Source organism: Eublepharis macularius, chromosome 7 (assembly GCF_028583425.1).
Source record: "Eublepharis macularius isolate TG4126 chromosome 7, MPM_Emac_v1.0, whole genome shotgun sequence".
Classification (NCBI taxonomy): Eukaryota; Metazoa; Chordata; class Lepidosauria; order Squamata; family Eublepharidae; genus Eublepharis; species Eublepharis macularius.
In genome coordinates, this window is record NC_072796.1 from 87,999,447 (window position 1) to 88,025,403 (window position 25,957).

Genomic DNA, 25,957 nt, shown 5'->3' on the forward strand with positions numbered 1-25,957 from the left:
ACATCTGGATTTATAGATTAAGAAACATGAACAATAGAAAAAAGAAGGCTCTTATGATTAACTTAGAGAGTAAGTGAGACTTTAGAAATGATACATATTTGTTGCCGAGATAATCGGAACTCAGCCTGTAGTGTGATTTTAGGGTCTTTTAAAAAAAATTATATATATATATATAACTGTATGTAAAAATAAGCGTTTAAATAAACGTTCTCTTCAGTAAAGCAAACTTCATTGCTATACATGTTTTTATTCAATATTTTCTGTGATTCAAAATTGTGAAGGTTTTATATTTTGTATTTTGTATTTTGTATTCAGTTCTATTGCTTTCAACGGGAAAGGCATTCCTGGCATTTTTTAAACCAGGTATTTCAGGTATACGGGTATATATATATATTTAATGATGCATACTTGGCAAGGAAAGCTAAAGTTTGTCTTCCACCATCTTGCTGTGCTGTCAGAATTGAATACCAACCTCTAGGTGACTCATGGAGTTCTCCTGGAACTACACCCAGTCTCCAGAATACAGAGATCAGTTCCTCTGGAGAAAATACTGCTTCAGATGGTATACTATATGGCATAGGTCCCTTCCCCAAACTCTGTATTTTCCAAGCTCCTCCTCCAAATCTCCAGGAATTTTCCAATCTAGATTATTGGCTAGATCCTAATGTTTCTAGTTGTTACCAAGTGACATTAATTTTTACACTTGGATATATAACTATATTTAAGAATTTGGGTCATAGTTTGATTTATTATATCTGTACTTTCTTTTTTCTTTTGTGGTCACACCATTGGAGTGAGGGGTCACTCCAGGGAGGCAGTTGTGATATGGATCAAGAAGAGTGGAAGAATCTCATAACAGGGGGAAAAGGAGGTATGCTTGTGGTACACATCCAAGTCAATCCTATGTGCCCTTTCCCAGAAAAAAATAGAAGTCTATAAGACTTCCTGCAGATTGGTAGTTTTGCCCTCTTCCACCTACAAGACAGAAGAACAGATGCGGGATATTCCCTGTTTTCAAATGTTTATGTTGCTTCCAAATGTGTATTTGGAATTCCCAAATTTTCCTTGTCTGGAGGTTAAATAGTGCAATAGTTCTATCCAAGGATACAAATCTTTCTGGGAAGTAGAAAAGAATTGGTGGGATGAGCTGGAGAAAGAAAAAATAGAAGGGGAAAAGAATTTCATCTTGTTTTTTTATCTTTCTTCTCTCCTGCTTCAGAAATGGGAAGTGTTTCACACCTCATATCTCATATCTCCTAAGATTCTCTCCTTCATATCTCCTAAGAATCTCTCTCCTTCAAGAGACAAATTACATGATGACGCTCACATGAAAGGAGTCACAATGTTAGCTGGGAAGCTGAGTTTTAAATGAGATTGGAAGGCTTTCTTAATTTCCCCTCTCTACAGAGCCAGCAAAGATCACTCCTCAGAGGGTTTGTTTATTTCCTCATCACCTCCTAGAAGGGGAGGTGAAACTGACAAAGCCTTGGGGAGACAAAGAGGAAATTAGCAAACCCTCTGAGAGGTGATCTTTGCGGGCTCCAGCTTCCCGGCTAACATTGCACATCCTCATGTAATTCATCCTTTGTAGCTTAGCTCTGAATGAATCAATTTAGAATACCTTTCTGGCGAAAAGAATTCTTTAATAGAGTCTCTCCAATTAAGATGGGCTGAGGCCCATTTAGGAAAAGAGGAAGGGAATGTAGCAAAAAATAACAAAAAACCTGATCCAGGATCTCTCATGTGTCTTCATATGGATAAACAAATCTTTAATTGCAGTATCTTCATACAGTCAGATGTCAAATGGATCATTTGTGGAAATGCATACATAGGAAGGGTAGCCCAAAGTCAAGATATACAAACCCACGGGTCCTCAATCTTTTTGAACTTGTGAGCACCAGAGTGGTTTCCACAGGAGACTGAAGGAAACCAAAAATGCCTGTCTCAGGAAGTGGAGCCTTTTCACTTTGCAAAAGTATTGCAGAAGGGGAATTAAAAGAAATGAAAGAAAGCCAGAGGAAGGGAGAAATAGAATTCTTTCATTTGAATGAGGGCATCCAGTAACAAGCCCTGCCTTGCCTAGGCCCCACTCACATTCTGAAAAGTTTGGCTGGCACCAGGGGAAGTACTAGCAGGTGCCACATTAGGGAACCCTGCACTAACTTAATACCACATCAATTAGTGTTACAGTTATTTCCATAAACAAGATAAATGGATCTCTAGAATAGATTTTATGAAATGCTCTACACAAATCCACTATTGTTAATACCCAGGGCTTTTTTTCTGGGGAAAGAGGTGGTGGAACTCAATGGGTTGCCCTCAGAGAAAATGGTCACATGGCTGGTGGCCCCGCCCCCTGATCTCCAGACGGAGGGGAGTTTAGATTGCCCTTGTGGAGGGCAATCTCAACTCCCCTCTGTCTGGAGATCAGGGAGCAGGGCCACCAGCCCATGTGACCATTTCAAGAGGTTCCGGAACTCCATTCCACCGCGTTCCAGCTGAAAAAAAGCCCTGTTAATACCCAAGATGGCATCTAGACTAGGCTGTATCCACAATGTGTCATTTTTATATTTATGGTGCTGTTGATATGCCTTCATTGCATTTTGTACAAATACACTCCTTCAAGAAAGTATATTATGCCACATTGTAGCAGAATTTAGCTGTGTCTAATTTTTACTAGTGCCTCTGAGGACACAATTTGACTTCCCCTCTGCTTTCCTAACTGTATCCAATGTCCACTTTTTAAAAAGCAAATAGTAAAGGTTTAATATTAATATCATGTGATATTTCTATAATATCATTCTAAGTAGTGTTACGCCCTTCCAACTCTATTTAGGATGATACTGATAGATTTTTTTAAAAGATGGAAATTATTCTTGAAATGTGGAGGAAGGGAAAGACAGAAGAATTGTTAATTGGACACACTGATAGAGTGTCCAATATAGTGTGGAGGCTGGGTGAAGTCCAGATTGTTCTGTGGATGAAAAATCATAATGAATTTTAAAGGTACATTTTGACATACCACAGAAGGAGCAAACCAGTGCATTTCTTTGAGTTATGGCATCAGGGATGGGGAGGAGGGCAGAGAATTACAGTGAAATCCTCTGCAGAGTCACTCCAGTCTTAGCAGAGTCTCTGCAGAGTCATTCCATTGAAATCAACAAATCCTTATAATAATTTAATGATTTTATAAATATTAAATACTACATACTGCAGAGTTTACTTTACACTTGATTTATCATGTCAGTATTCCACGTACAATACGCCCGGAAAACCCATAACAACCATCGTTCTCCGGCCGTGAAAGCCTTCAACAATACATTATACCTTATTTACTGACAACATTGGGGGGGTGTCTAGAAAAAGGGCCCCCTGTGTTATCTCTGTAGCTCTTGAAAGACTGAGCAGTAACAAGGGTGGAAAAATTGAGATCTCATAAGCAATTAAGAAGGGTTTTATTACTAAAATGGATTGCATACTAAAAATGTGATTGTATAGATAGAAAGAGTTGTGCCTGAACTCCTGCATTCATTCTTTCACACTCAAATGTTTGTGTGTGTGTGTGTGTGTGTGTGTGTACACATACATACACACAGCTAGTGAGACATATGGCCATAAATGGCTTCAGGTAGGTAACCATGTTGGTCTGCAGGAGAACAACAGTATTTGAGTTCTGTAGCACCTTGGAGACCAATGAGATTTTCAGGATATAAGCTTTTGAGAGTCCCTTCTTCAGATATTAAATTTGTCATAAATGGCATAAAGGAAACAAGCAGAATTCAATATTGGCTTTGCTCATATACAAGTTATGCTATCAAAGAGGACTGTGGTGAATACAGGCTAGAAGTTGATGTGTGTAGTATTGCTTGTCATGACTCTTGGCTGTATTTGGATGTGTGGAATCAGGAAATTTGTCCAATAAAACTACTGGAACCTTTTAAATTAGTTCAGAAGAAATGGTACTATGTGTTGCCTTGATGTCTGAAGAATACTTTAAGTTCTGCAAAGTTAATTTCTGTTTGAAATAATCCTACATGTTATCATAGTAGGTTATTATGTGGCAAGAGCTCTATGAGTCAAAGTAGATAATATTGACCTTGATGAACCAATGGCCTAATTCAGTATAAAGCAGCTTCATGTGTTCATATGGCAAAGCCATCTTTCGTAACCCCCATTCAGAAACAGAACCATTCTTTTACACATTATTTGCCTAAATATACCATGTCAGCAAGGTAGTTCTTGGATGGAACACATGGAAAATATATTTGTAGAATTCATAAACGTCTCCTAGATTTGTACATGAGTTAAACTTTTAAGTTAGTTTTTTCCCTTTAGTTAGACTTCCCTTTTCATTGGTAATCTTAACAAAAATTGTTGCTGAAAAAATGATAATCTCTAAGTAAAAAGGGTGCATACTGAGTTTAATCTGTGATCTTTTATCAATAAAAGCTCACCTGGTGCCATATAGAGAAAGTGATCGACTACAGAATAACAACGTCTTCCAAGTAGCACAAGCTGATTAGCTATAAAAAACGAGTAATCAATAGGAATAGCTCCATGGTAGTAAACAATGAGACCTGGCCCTTGTGGTAGGTTTTCGGTACCATGAATCTCATATCCTGTTGAGAGAATAATGTAGATGATTGTAACCAGTAAATCTGACACTAATCCTGAGTGATCTCTCACAGTAAGTAAGAATACTTTTTTCATACGTATGAGTTGGATCCAGCCATCTTTTCCATGCAGGCTTGCCTAACATCCCTCTGTACTACAGCCTGTGTTCCATATGCTTTTGTACATGCAGATCTAAAGAACCACAGCGTAGCCCTTTTGGGTGGCCAAAGGGAACTCTGTCTTCTTTTTTCACCTGCACAAAAGTTGGTTGGATCCAAAGTATTCAAAAGGTCTTCATAAAAATAATAATAAATGTAACAATATCTAGCCAAAAAAATGTACTTCAATGGGCAGCATATGGGGATAACGAACAATTCCTATCCTGCATACACTGGGTTGCCACTGACTCAACCCTGCCATCAACAGTGTTCATACTGCCACCAGCATAAAGTGCTCCTCACACCTTGACTTTCTGCTGTAGAGGAGTGAATGGTAGCTATTTTCTCCAAGGGCTGTAAACACCCCCCCACACACACTACCAGATTACCATATATGGAAAGTAGAAAAAGTTGAAAGTAGAAGAAAATATTATCCTACTGCTCTCTGAAAATGAATACCCAGCTGCAAAGAAAGTTGAGCTCTCGAGTCAGCAATATTTTGGCTTTCTCTTAATTTGGAAAGCAAAGATGGCATCTTCTATGTTTATAAAGGTGTGGGGAATTATATACAGCTAGAAAATATTCTCCGGAAATTACTATTTGCTCTATCTAAAAACAGGTATTTAAAGATTTTAAACTTTACCATGCATTATCCGTCCACATCCAGTGAGCAGGTAAGCAATAATTAGTCTGGCATTGTCCCACGTTGTACTAGAACAATCATTGTTTAGTTTGTTAATTTTCTGATATATTAGTAGTATAATTGCACAACCATAACAAACAACAGCTAAAATAATGGGGACACTAACTGAGCAGATTGCTGTTAACATGGTCAAGTATGCAACCATATGAAGATTCAGGAGGCCAGCAGTATTTGTCCATTCTGATAAATAGGATGTGAAAACTGGCACTGAAGCAAAAGTTTCATTTCTACTTTTCATTTCCTGTTCAAAAGAGAAGAAAAATATATTCAAAATTCATATCATTATTGGTTATTACTTTAATGGTATTGTTAATTCTAAGACAGCGAGCTAAAAATTCTAAAGCTAAATGTCTTCCTAAAGATTTTTTAACAAAATTCTGTATCACCAACTTACAGACACATGAAGAACGGTTTGCTAAACTTATTTATTTAATTTAATTTAAGTTATTTATAATTTGCCTTTGTCACTAAGACTCAAGTTGATTACATAGTGTTAGTTAGTACAGTTAATTTCAAAGACATTTCAGTAAATAATATAATAGCGTATATAAATGTAAATTTATAAAACCAGCAGAAATCCAATACAGAGTTGAAGAAATGCTGAAACAGAGCATGAGCAATTCTAAGACTGACAAATTAAACAACATAGAACTAGCCAGTAGAATCATACTTAAAGCAACAGATAATACATAGTAGTAAAGGCTATGGTCACTATCTCTTTACTGATGCATCTCTTTGAGACCACTTATTTATGGTACAGCCCTCCTATCTGAGTAAAAGGCCCTCTTGAATAATTCAGCTTTGCATCATTTGCAGAAAGCCAGGAGAGTGGGAGCTTTCCTAACCTCTTCAGGTAGGCCATTCCATACCACTACAGCATGCATGTTCAATGACTGAATATATTCTGTATTCTCTAATAAAACAAAATCCTATTAGAGAATCTGATCCAGATATCAAAATACTGAATATTTGTGGTATTCCTGATATCTGGATCCAAATTATACTTTCTTTTTTGCTGCACACCCTTGGTATATAGCCAGTTTATCTTTTTAAAAGCTTTCTTAAATAATTAAGTTTTGCATAGTTTGTGGAAAGCCAGGAGAGTGGGAGCCTTGCTCACCTCATCAAGAGGCCATTCTATAAAGTGGAAGCCATTACAGAGAATGCTTGTGTACAGGCAGCTGTTAATTTTGTCCATTTGCAGAGTGACACCAGCAGACGGCCCTGTTCAGATAAGCAAAGCTGCCATGGTAGAACATAGGGAGGGAGGTGATCCCATAGATGTGCGGGATCAAGGCAGTGAAAAGCTTTGTATGTGATAGCCAGGACCTTGAATTGAGCCCGGTAACTTGTACATGGGAGTTTTTTTTCCTTTCTTTCATTTTTGTTATTAATTCCAAAAGGTATGGCTTCATTATTGGGTTGCTTCTTATGGTTTTGTTTCATTATTGTTTGTTTGATTTGTTTTCATAACTCTGTTTTGTAATTATTTTCCCATTGGTGTCATTAGAAGGCCTTCCCCCTGCACCATCATATTGTCCATCCACGCCAGACAGAATTCAAAGGAACTGCAGCATTCCTCTATGACACTCACTTCCTGAAATTTCAGCCAAATAAAATACATGGGTTCCACTTCTTGAGGTGTGAAAAGTGCTCGTGTTTATTGTCTATCGGAGAGTTGATAGAGAATGTATTTATTTACTTCATTTATGACCCACCTTTTCCCCATTGAGGACCCAAGGTGCCTTACATAAATCTCCTCTTCTCCATCTTATCCTCACAAGAACTCAAGATAGATTAGGCTGAGAGTGTCTGACTAGTCCAAGATTATGTAGCACACTTCTATGGAAGAATGGGAATTAGAACCTGATACTCTCAGGTCCTAATCCAACACTCTAGCCTCTACACTACACTGGCTCTCAAGAGAAAATTCCCAAACCACAGTGATACAGGCAGCAGTGTGCAGTGGGGGAATTTGGCACTGTAGTTATTTAGCTTGAAAAACATTCACTTAAGATTAGATAAAATTATTGGTAAATATATATAGGATCAAAAGCGTTTTATTGGAAATTGGTGTATATCATCAAATATCACAAGAGTATAGAGCAGGCAAAATTTGTGATGAAACTCTTGGGTTTTTAGATACTGAAAAGGTTTTTGGTGAAGCTGAACAGTTAAACAGATATTTGACAGTTTAAAAGCTGGATCTCCCCAGACCTCAGGAATGAGGAAATTACTCAGGTGTTTGACATAACTGCTCCTTAGTGCCTCCCTCAGATCTTAAAGCAAGAGAGCCCCTTGGTTTACTGAGGGACTGCAGGCTATGAAAAGACAGGGGAGATGGCTAGAGCACCAGTGGGAAAGAATCTCATGAGAAATCCAAAAAGACTCTGGGAGGAACCATTTTATGGTGGTGATGGAAGCAAGTAATAGCACTTTTTGCCATCATTGCATCTGCCCAGCATAGGCCTGCAGAGCTCTTCCAGGTGGTCATGAGCCTACTGTATGCTTGTCAGGTGCCCACTTATAGTGAGAAATCTCCCAGCAATTTAAGGCCTCTTCCAGCTGATCCCTACCAATTGGCTGAAGAAGGAAGGCCAGTAAAATGGAGTGGGGTAGGTGATCATCATCTCCACATAATAATGTTGCTTCCAGGACAACCTGGACATGGTGACATCATGCCAGGGTTGAATCTTTAATACATCCCAAAACATAATGTTTTTGGTATTTTTGGTTTCTGAAGAAGGGAGTTCTGACTCTCAAAAGCTTATCCCTTTAAAATCTTGTTGGTCTCTATAGTGCCACTTGACTCAAATCTTGTTGGTCTTCAGACCAACCCGGCTACGTCCCTTGACAATGCAGATTGTTTAGATCCTTTCTAAAACGGTTTAAAGCTATGGTACTGGCAGAACCTTGATTGTCCTAGTAAATGAACTGAGCCAGGAGATGGCTTAGGTGAGTGTGATCCTTTTGTGTGATTCTCATGGATCTTTGGGCAGATTCCAGTACCATTAATTATGTTATTTTTCTGCATTGTCTTTCAAGATTAGGACTGGGAGGCACCAGTTTGCAGAAGGTTTGGACCTTCCTGGGTGGTTCTGGGAGGGGCTGCTGCTCATCCCCATGGACCTCTGTCCTCTATTTTTTTAAGCATCTAAAGCATGAAGCTGCTGGGAAATCTGAGCGGGTTGTCACTGTTGTGTGGATGACACTCAACTCTACCTTGTGTTTCCAGTTAATCTCAGGGAGGCTGTGTAAATCATGAACTAGTGCCTAGAGGCAGTTTTGGGATAGATGAGTGATAATATGCTAAACTTAATCCTGACAAAATGGCTGTATGGTGGGAGGAAGCATTGACCTAGGAATTGAAGTGTCTTCTGTTTTGGATGGAGTTATACCCCTATGCACATTTGTATCTTGTGGGTGCTGCTGGACCCAGGCCTCTTGTTAGAAAACCAGGTAGTGGTAGTGGCCAACTTTACCCTTTCATGGGCAAAAAAAATCTTGCCAGTGTAGGGCATGCCCTGATAACTTATAGGTTAGACTACTGAAATGTGCTTTACTTAGTGCTGCCCTTGAAGAGTGTTCAGAACTGGTACTGAATGCTGCAGCCAGAATTCTAAATAGAGTAGGTGATAGGGACATACCATTCCAGTTTTGTTCCACCTACACTAGTTCCCTTCCAGACCCCAATAAAGGTGCTGATATTGACCTTTTAAGCCCTATATAGCTTAAGGCCAGTGTATCTAAAGGACCAGCTACCTGAATCCGAATAAAACCATTTTCTTTTAGTGCACATCCCTAGCATGGAGCAATGAAGCCTAGGCTTTGGTTCAGATGCTCTTTAACAAGAGCTAGTCATAATTACAGTTAAAAGATACTACAGATACATCACCAACAGGACAACAAACATTAATACAAGGAGAAATTCAAATACTGGTATTAGAATGGCTTGGATCTAGGCTTAAGTGTACCACTAACAAGAAGAGAGAGAGAGAGCAGTTCTCACCAATTCAGGCCCCCAGATTTGCCACTCATGATGTTCTTGAAGAGCTCATCTTTCAGGAACAGCATTCCTGGGAGGCAGGTGGACTGTAATGTGAGCTAAGGATGTTCCTATCTGCTGGAGGATTTCTTTTCATTAGTGGAAAATTTAGTCTGGATCCAACCCATTGTTTACATTACTACTCTATCCTTCCATTTTGTCTCGAAACCTTACATAGTTTTTCTCACAAGCAACAAATTAAAAAATATTGGGTTTGCATAATACAAATCACTGAAGTGAAAGAAATTTTATATGATAATCCAGTTTTCATTAATCATTGTACAATTTTTTGAACAGCAATTGCAATTGCAAGCAGGAACTGCAACAAGAAATACCTTAGCAGAAAGCAAATGTGTTTAATTCCATTTCCTGTCTGATTCCTTGCATTTGCTTTTCTTCTGGTTTTGCAACATTGGTTGTTTAAATGGTGGTTCATGACAAAAGTTGTTCAATAGCATTCCAAATAAAAATATTTGCATTTAAAATTAAGAATGTGACTTAGAAGACAACATGCTGATGTTATCTTCCAGATAATGAAGTAGAAAAGATGAAGGACTGGATACAAAGGTTGTTTCACTAATAATAAATGCAGAGGAGTTAGCCGTGTTTGTCTGTGGTAGCAAAATGAAAAAGAGTCCAGTAGCACCTTTAAGACTAACCAATTTTATTGTAGCATAAGCTTTCGAGAATCAAGTTCTCTTCGTCAGATGCATGATACAGAGACTGGTCAAATACAGAAGAGGAGGGAGGAGGGGAGGAGGAGAGAGAAGAGGCAATTAGGGGGGGAGAGGGGGGAGCAACCAAAACATTCCTTTGCTAGTATATGTAAACATCTCCTTTTGGTGTGTGGATCAGTTGGCTTCAAAGGAGTTTGCCCTGTTAGTTTGTAGCAGCCAAACAGCTAGACCTTGTAGCAGCCAAACAGCTGCATTGGAATTGGATGGTCTAGCTGTTTGGCTAGTCCTAAGTGTTATACCCTTCTAAACCCACTAACTTCAATGGACCTAAAGAAATTCTGTTAGTCATCGTCCTAAGTAATTAAGATATCAGCCACTGATGACCCCCTTTTGCTAGAAAACTGAGGAAGCCATGGGAGCATTTTAAGCATGTTAGGTGAGAGACCTCCCATAGAAGAACAGAAAACTAAAATACAGTTGATTGTGAACCAAGACATGTAAGATTTTTTTTAAGTTAGATGAACACCAAAAATGATGATTTTCTAAGGAAACAAAGCAGCACAGTTTCTACAAACATGATTTTTATTATGGTTGTTGTGGGTTTTCCGGGCTGTATTGCCGTGGTCTTGGCATTGTAGTTCCTGACGTTTCGCCAGCAGCTGTGGCTGGCATCATCAGAGGTGTAGCACCAAAAGACTTTTGGTGCTACACCTCTGAAGATGCCAGCCACAGCTGCTGGCGAAACGTCAGGAGCTACAATGCCAAGACCACGGCAATACAGCCCGGAAAACCCACAACAACCATCGTTCTCCAGCCGTGAAAGCCTTCGACAATACATGATTTTTATTACCTATATTCCTGATTAAACAACTGATACAACAACTGAATATTATTTTGTAATTTTAATATGTAATGAAAATAATTTCAAAATTCAGTCAGTTCCTACCTGGCTAGACATTTCTTCCACTATTTTTCTTTACAACTCTTCTTTTATTATGTTGTAGGAGCAGTTGCAGGAGTCCATGTAAAGCCTATAGTTATAGAAGTGATGTATACTCAAATCCTGAAAGTATGTCTTTAAGATTGGGATCTAGTATCCATCATATTTCTCCTTGGTATATTTTTAATGAGTTAAAGAGTCACTTATTTATTTGCATCTTTCCATTGCGACTCAAGGTGGATTACACAGAGTAAGTGAATACAATCAACAGGATGGGACATCCAATAAACAATCCCAATGTAAAAGTCTGGAACCAAACAGAAATCTGAAAACAGCTGAAACAAAGAATAAGTATTAATATGACATGTTAAACAATGCAAAAACTACACAGTACTTAAAGCAACAGTCGGTACTAATTATACATAGTTTAGATCAAAATCTCTAACCCTGTAGCTTTCAGAACCATTTTGATACAGTATAGCCCAGGGATGTATGATTTGGTATTAATATAAATGAGTATATACCTGGATAATAGCAAAATTAGCATTATCCAGGTGTATATCAAATCAACTTAATGGTGGTAGAGTGTGCCCTCATATCATAGCTGACTTATGGTGACCCCGATGGGGTTTTCATGGCAAGAGACTAATGGGATGGTTTACCATTGCCTGCGTCTGCAACGCTTGTCTTCATTAGAGGAATCCCATCCAATTACTAACCCAGGCCAACACTGCTTAGCTTCTGAGATCTGACAAGATCAGGCTCATCTAGGCCACTCAGGTCTGGGTATCAGTTCAACTTAGAGAACCCAAATAAGATCAGAATACCAAATACATTAAAGCTAGACACAGCTCAACTAGTTTAAAGCTGTTTTTGTTACTTTGTTTCAGAGTGAGTGAGCAAGCGAGTGAGTGAGCAGTCAATGGATGTGCATTGGGGACAGAGCTTTTTCTAGTTCTGTTCGTTTAAAGACAAGTGTTTGCTTTGCTCTGTTTCTTTATATATATTTTAAGAGTTGTTCGGGGGGCGGGTTGGTTAAGCAGGCTTGCTGTTTATTTGTTGCTTTTTGTTTGGTGGGGAGTTGCTTAAGCAGTTGCTTCCTTGTTTGCTTGCTCATTACAGAGTCCTTCGCTTCAGTTTTGTTCTAATGGGATTCTCTGGCTTGCTTCCTTTGCTTCAGTTCTGGTGGGATTCTTTGGTTTGACATTGGTTCAATGTGTTTTTATTATGGTGGGATTCTTTTGTTAAATGTTAGTTTTCTTGCTCCAGCTTGGTTCTGGTGGCATTTCTTTGCTTCATTTTCATTCTATATTATATACACTAAGATTTAATCTAAACAGGAGAAATGAATGTCATGGACCTGTTGGTTCTGTTCTTCCTTTAATGTTGGTTCCCTGCATTAGTTTGGTTCTGTGGGACTTTGTTGGATCAGCTTACATCAGGAGAGCGACTTGCACTGGAACTAGCTTTTGACCAGGCCAGGGGCTACTCCTTTGTTTAAGTTTCTTCTGGAAAGCCTTGAAATGTTTTCCGCCGTAGGAAACAATGGAGAATGACATGTGGCAGCTTGTTCAGGGCCCATGCAACTGGACTTCTGGGTCAAATCTTCCTAAAACTTCGGAATTCTTTAGTGGATAGGAAGACTAATATCCCAGCAAATTTGGTAGTTTGCTTGAAAAATGCCCCTCGACACCTCCCCCCCCCCTCAAGATAATTTCCCTCATAGGGAATAGCAGCTGAATATATTCTGTATTCAAATCCAATGGAATGACTGCTGAATGGGAGTAATATACATGATCACACTAGCTTTCAGTAATAGCCGAGCTTCTGCTCCAACTGCAGTCTGAATTAATTTTGAGATGAGACCAAGGTAAAGTACAGTAGTCTAATCTTGAAGTTACTGTGGCATGGATCCAGGTGGACAGGCCTGTTAATAACAGTTCTTAATATGTATTTATGTCTAAGAACTTGTAATTTTCGAGGCACAACCAAGCAACTGTTATTGGCCCTAGCAGCCAAAGGATTCATACATGCATTTAGCTTCCTATCCCTAGGATTGTCTTATTTGTCTCTGGCATGAATGAGAGGTTTTCTACTATATAGGAATAAGAAGTTCAGCAACAGCAGCAAACCCCCAGGCCTTGGTGAGTCATGCAAGTTGCATGGTGGCTGCTACCGGATCTGGCCCCAATAAGTTGGTATCTTACATACCAAAACAGGAGGGGGGAATACTAAATCATAATTTGATGTTGTCAACCCTGCAGAGATTTGGAAGTTTTCAGATCAATATAATCTAAGTATTTCCCCCTACAGGATTTTTAAAAACTCACACATAAAAAAGATATCCTACACTTGCCCAACTGCAATTTAAGTCTAACAGCAGACATTGCTTAGAGACAGCTTCATTAACACAAACAGGTTCCTTAATAGACCTTCAGTTGTTCTGACGCTTCCGTCCTGTTAAATCAGACCATGAGACATTTTCAATTCTTTCTCAATTTCAATCTCTAGAAAACCTTCAAAACAAACAAAATAATTCTGTATTTAAGTTTTAAAAGGTTGGTATATAAAACTGTATCCTCCTAAGAGTTTTGATCTAAAAATATACCAAACTTTGAAACAATTCCTTTCTACAGCAGCTAAATAGTTAAGCTTATCTTCACATGCATGAAGTTTTTATGTGCTTTTCTTTAAAAAAACATGCTCCTGTTAACCAAGATAATCATTATACAGAATTAATTGTAGATTTAAATGCCTGCTTTCAGGAAAATCAACCAACTATACCAAAAAGACCTATTGCTGATCCTTCATAAGTCAGAATTATTATCCTTTAATTGTTAGAAACTTGATAGGAACCTGATTTCTTATAAATTATTAGTCATACCAATTCATATATAGCAGCTAAAATCTAGATTCGTTTTGAGATCATGAGGAGCAACAGTCTACAGTCCAAAACAATTCTGCCCCCTCCCCTATGTATGATAAATTGTCATAATTACCTCAGTTAAGTGGATGCACTTGTATTTTGTCAACCAAAACATGTATCTTCTTTAGGAAATGAGCAACTAAATGTGCTTCCATTATTGTATTCTTCAGTGTGCACCTATGTTCTACAATAGGAGCCCAGAAAGTACATGTTGTTTTTCCCACATATAATGATCCACATGAATATATAATAGCAAGTAAGATATAATTACAACTCATCTGGCAGTACAATTTGAAAGGTGATGTAATGAAAACCTTTTACAGTCTTGCAGATGTTCTAATCATGCAGTATCCAAAGATAAAGAACAAATGGAGTATTTTCCACATTTAAAATAACTCGCAACTGATTTCTGACTGCCTGGCATATAAACAATATCTGAGACAGTAAAAAAAAAAACAACCTTAACATTCATTGTTGTTTTCAACCTCTTCCATGATTTTACATACTGCTGTTCCTCAATATTTGTGATTTTTCTAATATAAACAGCAATTAGCCATGTGAGGGTGGGTGGAAGCTATCTCCATGCAAATACATTATGCTAATTAGTGTAAACCAAAGTTGGAGTTCCAGTTATGGATCTCTTTTAGATCATCTAATATGAAACAATTTTGTAATGCATAAAAGGCTAGTTTCTTAATAGATTACGGTAGGATGACTAGATACAAAGAAGATCTAGGTGGGGTTGGGACACTAGTCTTTGAACTTGATCATATAATCCTTAAAATATAGATTAACATGGTCTAAGTGACAATTTATCTTCTTAGCTTGCATTATTAGATAAACTGGCAGCAGTGGAAGGAATGAAGACACAAGCTGTGCCAAAGTGAAGATAGCATACATGCATGTCATTTTATATGCAGACAGTACCTGCCTTCCAACTCGCTACAGAGATCATCTGCTGACTCCTACTGGTTGATCGCTGTAATTGTAGGCATCTCTACACAGAAATATAGGAATAAGGATGCAGCATGAAGCAAATGCACACAGGCTTGGCAATGGAACAATTTGAGTGCCCTGCAGCAATAAACCCCTCAAAATCCACTGCATTTACTGTGGGGATAATCAAATATGGTTCTCCATTATGTTGAGGAAGCACTGTATTTGGGGATTTTTTAGAAGGCAGCACTTCAATAATTAATATAATCACTGGTAACTCAAGGTGTTTGCCATCTGAGGTTGTATTAATAGAGAAGTGGATAATTGGGGGGGGGGGAGAAAATCTTGGGGAAAACATTTTTTCTGCTTTGTTCTGAAGATGACACACACAACAGAAAAACTGGGAAATTTGGGGGTTCACTGAAAAATCTCCTGTGAAATATTTTCTCCTTTGGAATGAGCAACATGCTTCTTAAGTCTAAGAACTTGTTCATTTCACCCAGTGAAAAACAAATAATTAAGAGGAGTACCAAAAAAAAGCCACTGTCCTCTGATTTTTTTTTCTTTTAGAATGAGTGAGATGCTTTTTAAGATAAGGTTCTAAATGCTCCATAAAAAATTCTGGTGACTTTTTTCAGTTTGTCTAGTGGAATAATTTGAAAATTTCAGGGAGCACTGAAAAATAACTCCTATGAATGTTTCCCTTTTGAAATGAGTTAAATGTTCTTAAGGCAAGGTTCACTTAAAATGCACAGTATGAAAAAGTTTATATAAAACAATCTACAGTAATGGAATCTACAGGCAGGGAATCCACAAGGACTTGGGGCGGGATCTTCGACTTGAGGGCATTTTATTTTCTTTCCCCACTTTTTCCTCCTTCCCCCACAGCCTTATCCCTTTCCCAGTCTCCTCCTCTCCTTCCCACTTGCCAGCCAATCGTTCATCTGTCCCCCAGCCATCTTCAGCTTTCCTTCCTTCCCTGCCCCTGACAGCCTGTTTCTGGGGAAAATCTAGCCAAGTTGTGTGCTGCTGACTACTGGGTTGGACCCAGTTCCATAGATGTGAACCTGCAAAGGGCACGTCACTGTCTGTTGTATACCCCTACCCATATTATTTGGGGTTGCCAAATCCAGATTGGGAAATTCCTAGAGATTTCGGGGTGGAGCACGTCATAATGCCACAGAGTCTCCCCTCCAAAACAATCACTTTTCTCCAGGGGAACTAATCACTGAAGTCTGCTAATGAGTTGCAATTCTGGGAGATCTTCAGGCTCCACCTGAAGTTGGCAACCCTGATACTATTTCATTTTTTCCTCATCCTGGCAACCTCCATATCATCATACTTTCCTGCTTCCTTCTCTCCTTCCCATGTACCCACCAACCTACATTTTATTTGCCTGTATCTTCAGCTATATTGATTATTTATTTACTACATTTATACTATTTTTCCACAATAAAGACCCAAAGCAGTTTACATCATTCTCTTCCATTTTATGTTTACAAAACTAAAGTTTCTGAGAAAGATCTGTCTTGTCTGTTCATGGCTCCAGTCTCTGGGTTTAAGTACCTTCATATTTGGCCATGCTGAGAAATAAGACATAGTGACAAGTGTAGGACTTGTGAAGGGGATTCTTCTGCCTCCTTCTCTCCTTCCTACCCACCAGCCAACCAGGTTTGTAGAAAGATCTGTATTGTTTGTGATGCCTCTCTCTAGATTTAAGTATCCTTAGTTTTGACCATGTTGAGAATTAGATATATTGAATGCAAGTTGGAACCTGCAAGAATTTGTGGGAGGTATATCATTCCTCCTTCCCCCACCATGTCCTTTTTCCCTTCACTGCCCCCCATAGCTTCTCCCCCTTTTCCTGCTTCCTTCTTTCCTTCCCATTCAGCTTTGTATTCCCCCTTATCTTCACCTTCCCCCCTTCCCCCTCAGCAGTCTCTCCCCTATATTCATTTATATTTTTAATTTACTTCATTTATGTATTGCCTTTCTCCAGAATGGGGACCCAAACCAGCTTACATCATTCTCTTTGCCTCCATATTATCCTCAAAACAACCCTGAAAGGTATGTTAGGCTGAGAATGTGTAACTGGATCAAAGTCACCCAGTGAGCTTCCACCACAGAACGGTGATTCAAATTTGGGTCTCTTAGATCCTATTCTGAAACTTTAACCAATACTTTACACTGGCTTCATGGGGCTGGTGGGGGAACTGCTGTTGGCCAGTAGCAAACACCCAGGCCTGGGTGAATCAAGCAAATTTATGTGACATCAAGTCATGCATTTAGCTATTAAAATTGCAGGATTCATGTCATCAAAGAAAGCAAGTATAATGTCCTTGCTGTGTGTGTTTGGGGAAGGAACTTCAAATTTTGCACCCTCTGTGAGCTTACAATATGGTCTTGGAAAAGCTACTATATCTCATCTCACATCTGCTGTATAATGTAATACTGATGCTTTATATACTGAGGTGCTTTATTTTCTGAGGTATATCCCAGGAGCCCATGTTTAACAGTTCAGCAACTAATGGCGGGGGCATATGTAAAAAAAAACTTCCTTGGGGGGACCAAAATACCTAAACATGGTCCAGTGTTACATACTTAAAACAGCTTAACCTAATGTTTAGGCAGTGATGGAATGGTTGATAAAAATATATGATAAAAGGATAGGCAGAAATGTCTGGATAAGTTGGGAAAATGTCTGAAGAACTGTGATAAGGTTGGACAATGAGAGTAGGAAATAACTAGGTGTGATCTTAGCATTTACTGCTATATTAACCAAAGTCAACTTTGCTTTCTTCAGCCCTGTACAAATGTATACAGTATCCCAGCATCCATATCAACAGTTACTAACCTAGATATAAGAAATAACAACAGTTCCTTGGTTAATGCAGGCGATTAATGTTGTAATTCATTGTCCAGCATTCCAGTTTGCTTGATGAAGTGGCTAGCAGTGTAATTCCAAGCAAAATTACACCCTCTAAGCCTATTGACATCACTTTTCTTAAGCTTGCATTGTCAGAGTGTGATCTTGGAAATCCCAGTTTTGAAATCTAACCTGAGTCTTAAACAAGTATCAGTCTGAAATGCAGAAATAATAATGTTAGATGCATCTCACATTGTATTCACCAGTAATCCTATTTATTATCTAACATCATTGAAACAGAATCAGAAATGCTAGGAATGAAAGGGAGAGCAGAGTATAATTAGAGATCATATGATCCAGCCTTTCTGAAGCGAAGCAAGTTTTTGTCTGCTCAGTGACTAAATGAAGACCTCCTACAAGCCCTGCATGAGCTGCCTTGAATTCAGTGATGGATAAAAGGCAGGATAAATATTTAGATATGCATTTCAAATTGATGATGTATTTTTGTTTGGTTTTGGTTCCTTTTAAGATGTATTTTTATTATGAATGTTTTAAACTTGTTAGCTACCCTGGTGGCCCTGATGAGGGAACAAAGGCAGGGTATAAACTTTGTAAGTAAATTAAATAGATAGATATACAGATGATCTCCCTACTTCTCTGAGAAGGGAGAAGTTCTGGGGCAATAATTATCCTTTGAAGGAGAGAATTATTGAGACTTATGGTCTTTATGTAGTGTTTGCTTTATTTATATTCAACCAGGTAAAATATTAGTGGAAATACCCCTGCAGGGCAAGAGATCCGTTACCTCACATTAGTGTGAATGAGAGGGTACTCCCCAAGGGGTACTCCCCAAGGAGTTTCAGTCAACTCACAGCAGTGTCTGCCTGCTACTTGCTCTGCCACTGCCAGAACCTAAAATGATTGTTTCTTTATATACAAATTTGTCCCTGTTGCAGGAAGGAGTGGGGCCTGATTGTGGGGTGTTGCTGTAGATAGGATCCCTTCCAAAGAACCTTCTAGCCCCTCACACACCCATCCTTCCCTCCTGTTGCTTTCAGCCCTGGCCACCCAGCACGAAAGAGCATTAACTGACTGTTACCATTCTGCCTGGGCCTTGCCTGGGGAGGGTCGAAAGCACTGGCCTCTCTGTGCTCTAGGCAAGGCCCCGTTCAGTCAGGGCATGTCCTGCTGTATGGCCAAATATGGGGCATTAAAGACACAGAGTGATTAGAAAAACTAGTTTCTTAAATGAATACTGTAACAGTGGATGAAGTAAAAGAGCAATTATGAAAATAGGGCAAATTTAACACTGGGTGCATTACAGACATTATTATTATTATTAATTACATTTCTAACCCGCACTTCCTGCAAGCGGGCTCAGGGCGAGGTACAACAGTTATAAAAATATAATACAAATATTAAAAACAATTCATAAAACAACAGTTCATCATAAAATCAACAAACAGATAATAACTGTCCCAAGACAGGGTCAATTCCAGATTCCTGCCCATCAGCATACAGGGGGAGGGAAGCGGACAGATAATGTACTGCAACCCATACTTGGGTCAGCTAATGAATGGGCACTACATAGCCCCGTGCTGTACCCATATGTTGGACAGCCAGCCAGTGGATACTGTATAACCCCACACTTAGTGGGAGGCTGGTGGGAGGCTCAGTGAGGATCTCATGCTGGCCTCAACCATACGCCTGGTGGAACATCTCCGTCTTACAGGCCCGCCGAAATAATAGAAGATCCTGACAGGCCCGGGTGTCCTCAGACAGAGAGTTCCACCAGGTTGGGGCAAGGACCGAAAAGGCCCTGACCCTGGTTGAGGCCAACTGAGCTTCCCTGGGGCCAGGGACTACCAGCAGATGTTTTCCAGCTGATCGGAGTGTTCTCCGGGGCACATACAGGGGGAGGCGGTCCCTTAGGTATGCTGGTCCCAGTCCGTTTAGGGCTTTATAGGTCAAAACCAGCACCTTGAACCAAATCTGGAATTACACGGGGAGCCAGTAGAGCTGCTGCAGAATTGGTGTAATATGTGTCCTATAAGGAACACCCGTCAAAACACCTGCATCAGCATTCTGGACCTTCTGTAGTCTCTGGAGCATACCCAAGGGCAGCCCTGCGTAGAGCGAGTTACAGTAATCCAACCTGGAGGTGACCGTTGCATGGATCACTGTCGTTAGGTCCTGGGCTGAGAGGTAGGGGGCTAGCTGCCTGGCCTACCAAAGATGGGAAAAAACAGCCCGGGCAACTGTCGCGATTAAGGCCTCCATAGATAAGGAGGAATCCAGGATCACGCCCAAACACCTGACCAATGGTACAGGCACAAGTGATGCCCCCTCCCCCAAAGGCTGGGAGATGGATCCTCTCCTCCAACAGCCCACAGCCCAAGTACAGGACCTCTGTCTTTGTGGGATTCAACTTCAGCCTGCAGGTCAAAATTTCCAGGAAAAGAAGTCAGCTGTATAACAATCACATTTCCTAATGCAACTGTTTTCTCTCGACTTTACTGTTCTGTGCATACACCTGATCCTCCGCAGATCAGACTCATCCCATCTTGGGATAATGAATCAGTTTCCTCTAGGTTTGCTGGATATGGTTGTCCAGTCCCCCTGGACTGAAAGTGGGGGGGGGTCAGGGAGTCATTGGGGGTGGTCACGAGCATGGCATTAGCTTGCACATGCTCTGGAACTCTCCCACATCTTCCTGGGAATGATGTCATTCCTGGCACAATGTAGTGGTGACAAGGGCCAATTGGGTAAAAATCAGCTCAAATTGAGTGTTTGAGGCCAATTTTTCTGACTCTGCCTCTGGCACGCCCCATTATTTCTGTCTTGCGTTGGGAGTGACATCATTCCTAGCACAGCATAGGAGTGTTCTGGAGCCACTGAAATGAGGGTGGACACCTCCACTGGGCCAATGGCTCCATTTCAAAAGCAGCCTCACTGTTGCCCAGCTCCAGGCTCCCTATCAGTTACTGGGTTCAATTCAAGGTACTGGCTGTCACATACAAAGCTCTTCATGGCCTTGGTCCTTCAGATCTACAGGACCACCTCTCTCCCTGTGCTCTATCATGTCAACTTTGCTCATCTGAACAGGACATTCTTCAGGTGCCACCTTGCACATGGGCAAAATCAATGGCTGCCCGTACACATGCATTCTCTGTGGTGACCCCACCCTATGGAATGGCAAACCCGAAGAGGTCAGGAAAGCTCCCACTGTCCTAGCTCTTTTGCAAATGATGCAAAGCTGAATTATTCAAGAGGGATTTTTATTCAGATAGGAGGGCTGTACTGTAAGAAAGTAGTCTCAATGAGTAAAGGGACAGGGACTATAGACTTTACTACTATGTATTGTCTATTCCTGATAGTGTGATCCTACTGGATAATTTATACATTGCTTAATATGTCAGTTTTAGAATTGCTTATGCTCTGTTTTAGCATTTGTTCAACATCTTGCTAGCTTTAAAGCTTTGTAAATTTGCATTTATATACTCTATTACATTGTTTATTGAAATGTTTGAAATTGACTATGCTGTACTGACTCACATTGTGTAATCTGCCTTGAGTCTCAGTGAGAAAGGTGGACTATAAATGATGTAAATAAATAAATAAATCTCTTTTTCACATGGGTGAAAACTCATATTTAGAGATGTGCATTTGGATAGTTCTGGTCCAAACATATATATGAAAACAACCTTATCAGTATTTTGGGGGGATACATTTAGGTGTCTGAATGACATTTGGGATTTTCAGGAGACTGGTAAGGGAGTCCTGAAAAAAATCCAAAATATTGGGAAATATAAGGAAATAATCAGGGACAGCATTTTAAGGCTCCCAGGACTGTTTTTCTTCAATTTTACAGTATGTCTGTGTAAGTGTGTTCTTGCTAGGTCTTGGTATTGGTTTGTCAGGTTGGTTTAGCTTAGATTCTCTGGTTTGAAATTGAGTCTCTTGATCTTGTTTTCCTTGTTTAAGTTGGTTTGTCTTGGATCCTCTAGTATGACATTGTTGCTGTTGAGCTGCTATATTGACAGGTGGTTGGACAGTGATTCTCTGGTTTGATGTTGATTCTGTTAGCATTGGGAGGCTTTTGGCCATTGGCTGCTGTGTTGCCAGGAAGTACTTTTGGAAAGGAAATTGATTTATTAGAAAATATACAGAAAAGAAACTATATTCACAGAAGAGTCAATTCAAGAGAATAATACATGCTCAGCTGCTTGCAATCTGAGGAATGGCAGTGGACGGGCCTCTTTCTGACAAAATGCACAGCACTGTGCTACAAGAGCAGTCTGGCAGTCCCATCAGCATTATATAGATTGTAGGCTACTAAATTCACCTCTGTGTATTCACCATACACAACTCTGTGTATAAGTGTTTGCTCCTAATTGGCCTTGAAGGGAAGTAATATATCCAAGGCCACTTGATGAGTGGTAATATGTGATGAGTGTCCAAGTTAGGAAGTGTGCTAGCCTCCCTACATTCCCATTTCAGGTGTATAAATTTAATCCATCAGTATTCCCATTCCCAAGTGTAACAACAAGATATTAAGAAAGAAAAAGGTCTCCAAGACAGTACAGAATATTCAGTCCTGGCTCACAAGACACTAGATGGAGAAACAGTACACCACTAACTCCTCAGATTTATGAAGTTCTTACAAAGTGCCATTATGCTTACTTGCTCTTGGCTTCATTGCCAAGGCTTCACTGGAAATTTTTTCCTTGTGGGAAAAAACAGAGACAAGCAGGGAAGCTGGGGATACCTTCTTCAGGAGTCCATAGAACTGGACCCCTTAATCCAATCTACTTGAAACCTGACGGGCCTTTAGTTGACAGACTGAATTAGGTTCTTTGCAATTTTTGTGTCATTTGCTTGAAAAATAGCCACTCCATTCCACTGGAAATATTCCTCATAGAAAATAATGGACCCCAAAACACCATGAATATGAATACTGAAACTGCACTGGGGGACCCAAATAACCTGGAATACTAGTATTTATGCCCTTCCTGAATTCTGAATCCAAAAAATACTGGCTTTTTTTCAGATGCACATCCATATACATCTTAAATACAAAACAGTAGGAAATGCTCTTATGCAAGTGGTGTTGAAATGAATGGGAGTGGTGCAGTATTAATTACAGCAAACACTGTAGCTCAATCTGCAGAACTCCACCTTATGCCAGATAATGTGATAACCAGAGGCTAAAGCCTATTATTTAAGTTCAAGTTGTAACAAAGTAAACTACATTCTGAAAGAAATATTATTGAGTATTTCCCAAATACCATTCACAGAAAACTCAAAGTGAAACATGACCATGTGAAGGGAAATTTACCATCAATCACCCTCTAGTTTAGTGTGTTCTGGTGACAATATGAGAATGGCTTCAAATATGACAAAGAACATTCATCAGTTGATTGACATTCTCAACAGATGACCATGAAACATGGTCATGAGACATGAAAATTAAACTGTTACAGAAAAGCACTTCCAACTGAATATTAATATGGATTCTGAATTTCTAGTGACCTCTGTATCTTAATTTACATATATAAAATTTGCATATAACTATGTTTATATAAGCTCCAAAGAAGACCAGGGTCACTATGCAAAGGCAGGCAATGGCAAACCACCACTGTTAGTCTCTTATTTTATTTATTTATGTCATTTATAGTTTGGTCTTCTCACTGAGATTCAAGGTGGATTACATAGCATGAAATTAATATAGTCAATATCAAGGACATTTCAGTAAACAATGCCACAGGGTAAATAAATGCAAGTTTACAAAGACATAACATTAGCAAAAATCCAATACAGTGTTAAAGAAATGCTGAAACAGAGCATAAGTAATTCTAGGATTGACATTAAACAACATAGAACTACTCAGTAGGATCATACTTAAAGCACAGGTGGCTCATAGGAGCACATATTTAAAGCAACAGATAGTATGTAATGCACCATAGCAGTGAAGTCTATGCTCTCCTAATTAACTTAGAAAGGAGACCTACATTTTCAGCCTTTTGACCACAGCTGTCAGGCAGCAATCCAAGATTTCTACTGCATCCTGTGGGGACTTGGATAGTGAGATATAGAGTTGGTGTCATCTGCATACTGATGACATCCCCTTCCATAACTGTGATTGTGTTCTCCTCAAGGCTTTACATAGAGGTTGAATAACATGAAAGATAGGATTGCGCCATGTGGAACTCCCCAAAATAGTTCTCATTCTGAAGGTAGCTGATCTCTGATGGCAACCCTTTGAGTCTGTTCCATGAGAAATGATTTAAAATCAGTCCAAGGCACAACTTTTGATGCCCGCTTTTGTCTCTAAATGCCTCAACAGGTTGGCATGGTCTACTGTGTCAAAGGCTGCAAATATATCGAAGAGCAATAAGAAGGCATGGTCTTTGTATTCAGACAGAGATATCCACTAAAGCTACTAGTGCCATCTCTGTCCCATGCCCTGGTCTGAATCCAGACGGAAAAGGTCCAGAGTGCTAGAGTTATCCGAGAAGACCTGGAGTTGGTCAGCTACTGCTCTCAATCACTTTGCCCAGAAAGGGCAGATTAGAGACTGGGTGATAATGTTGCATGTCATTTTTGTCTAGGGATGGTTTTTTAACTAGCGGGTGGATAACTGTCTGTTTGATCGGCCAGGGGAAGGTGCACTAACATAACAATTCATTTACAGTAGACCTCAGTGGTTCATTTTTGTGGTCCTTACTTGATTTTAACAGCCAAGATGGGCAAGTATCCCGTGCACAAGTAGTGGCTTTCATAAAGAACAACAACAACAACAATATTCGATTTATATACCGTCCTTCAGGATGACTTAACACTCACTCAGAGTGGTTTACAAAGTATGTTATCATTATCCCCACAACAAAACACCCTGTAAGGTGGGTGGGGCTGAGAGAGCTAGAAGCTCTGACTGACCCAAGGTCACCTAGCTGGCTTCAAATGTCAGGATTATGTTAAAATCTGTCATTGTAACTGGTTCAAGGCAGGCCATATGTGATCCAGATGGTGTATTAAGGATTTCTTCCAATTTGTCTGTATTACAACTAGCATCTAGATCAGAACGTATTTGTGCTATTTTATCAGTGAAAAACTTAGCAAAGGCCTCCAACCCTTTTTAGGTCACCCAGCTCCATGGTAAACTACTCAGCTGGCTTCTAACCCAAGGGCTGGACGGGTCAACAAGAAGCAATGGTGTCAAGGAATGGTTATCTTGGAATTCAGTAAGACGGGCCATTTATCATCTAAGAGCTCTTCTACATGAAAACCTACTATCCATGGACTTAATTTCTGTAGAGCCACTTAATAATCTACACCAGGCTCAAAGAGTTCTCCTCACCTTCGGCGACCCCAGGATTCCTAGCCTATTGCTACGCCGGAAAGAATTTTTGTATTCTAAAAGGATCTTCCCTGCTTCGGGTTTTTAACAACTTGATCTTAAACTCTTTGCTACCAAGCTGGCAAAAAGATGACTTTCTGATGGAGCCTGAGAGCTCCACCTCAGAACCCATGTCAGTTGTGGTCCAGAGTGACTGGGCTCAGGGGCCTAATTCTCCCCCACATTTGAGCATGATCCCAGCACACTCCTCTATCGAGAATTCAATTGAAGATGAATTACTCAACTCTTTTTCAGCCCTCCCGCCTGCTGAACAACTTGCAACTTGCAATTACCACCAGATTAGGAGTGATAAAGAGACAATCTCCTGAGAACAAACGATGAACTAATAGAGTAAGGGCCAAAGCTCACCTCAATATCTAATGTGTTTGAGAACTGCTCAGAGATGACAACTCTCCCAACCCCCCTCATTCCAACAGTGGTGAATCTAAGGAACCCAGGCAGCTCCTCTACAATCCTCCAGCAAGAGAATCCCAAGAAGAAAGTTGCCAGTGACCAGATACTCCATCACTCAGAACATGAGCCAGCAGCAGTGAACCCCGGTACTTTGGTTATGAATCCATCCCCTGGTGTTGCTTCAGATGGCCCTGGAAATCACCAGGAGCCAGATGCCAGTCAGTTGATGGAATGTGAACTGGAAACACATCACACTTTTGCACATGATTCAGATTCTCC

The 25,957-nt window shown here is 39.9% G+C and overlaps 1 protein-coding gene and 1 long non-coding RNA gene across 4 annotated transcripts in view; one reads left to right on the forward strand and one right to left on the reverse strand.

The window, feature by feature from the left end:
* LOC129333117 (transmembrane protein 68-like) overlaps positions 1–14,223 on the reverse strand; it is a 38,230-nt gene extending 24,007 nt beyond the window's left edge. Inside the window, exons 1-5 of one of the 3 annotated variants that reach the window (XM_054984538.1) lie at positions 14,137–14,185; positions 13,570–13,653; positions 11,144–11,472; positions 5,416–5,716; positions 4,455–4,619 (exon numbers count right to left, since the gene is read on the reverse strand). In XM_054984538.1, coding sequence (XP_054840513.1) covers positions 4,455–4,619; positions 5,416–5,716; positions 11,144–11,155 — 478 coding nt within the window. In that variant the 5' untranslated portion in view covers positions 11,156–11,472; positions 13,570–13,653; positions 14,137–14,185. Of the gene's footprint in view, positions 1–4,454; positions 4,620–5,415; positions 5,717–11,143; positions 11,473–13,569; positions 13,654–14,136 lie in introns of all 3 variants that reach the window. The other 2 variants (XM_054984539.1, XM_054984537.1) reach the window with 2 other exon arrangements.
* Positions 1–25,957, forward strand: part of LOC129333120 (uncharacterized) — a 95,678-nt gene that overhangs the window by 36,054 nt on the left and 33,667 nt on the right. The window lies entirely within an intron of this gene.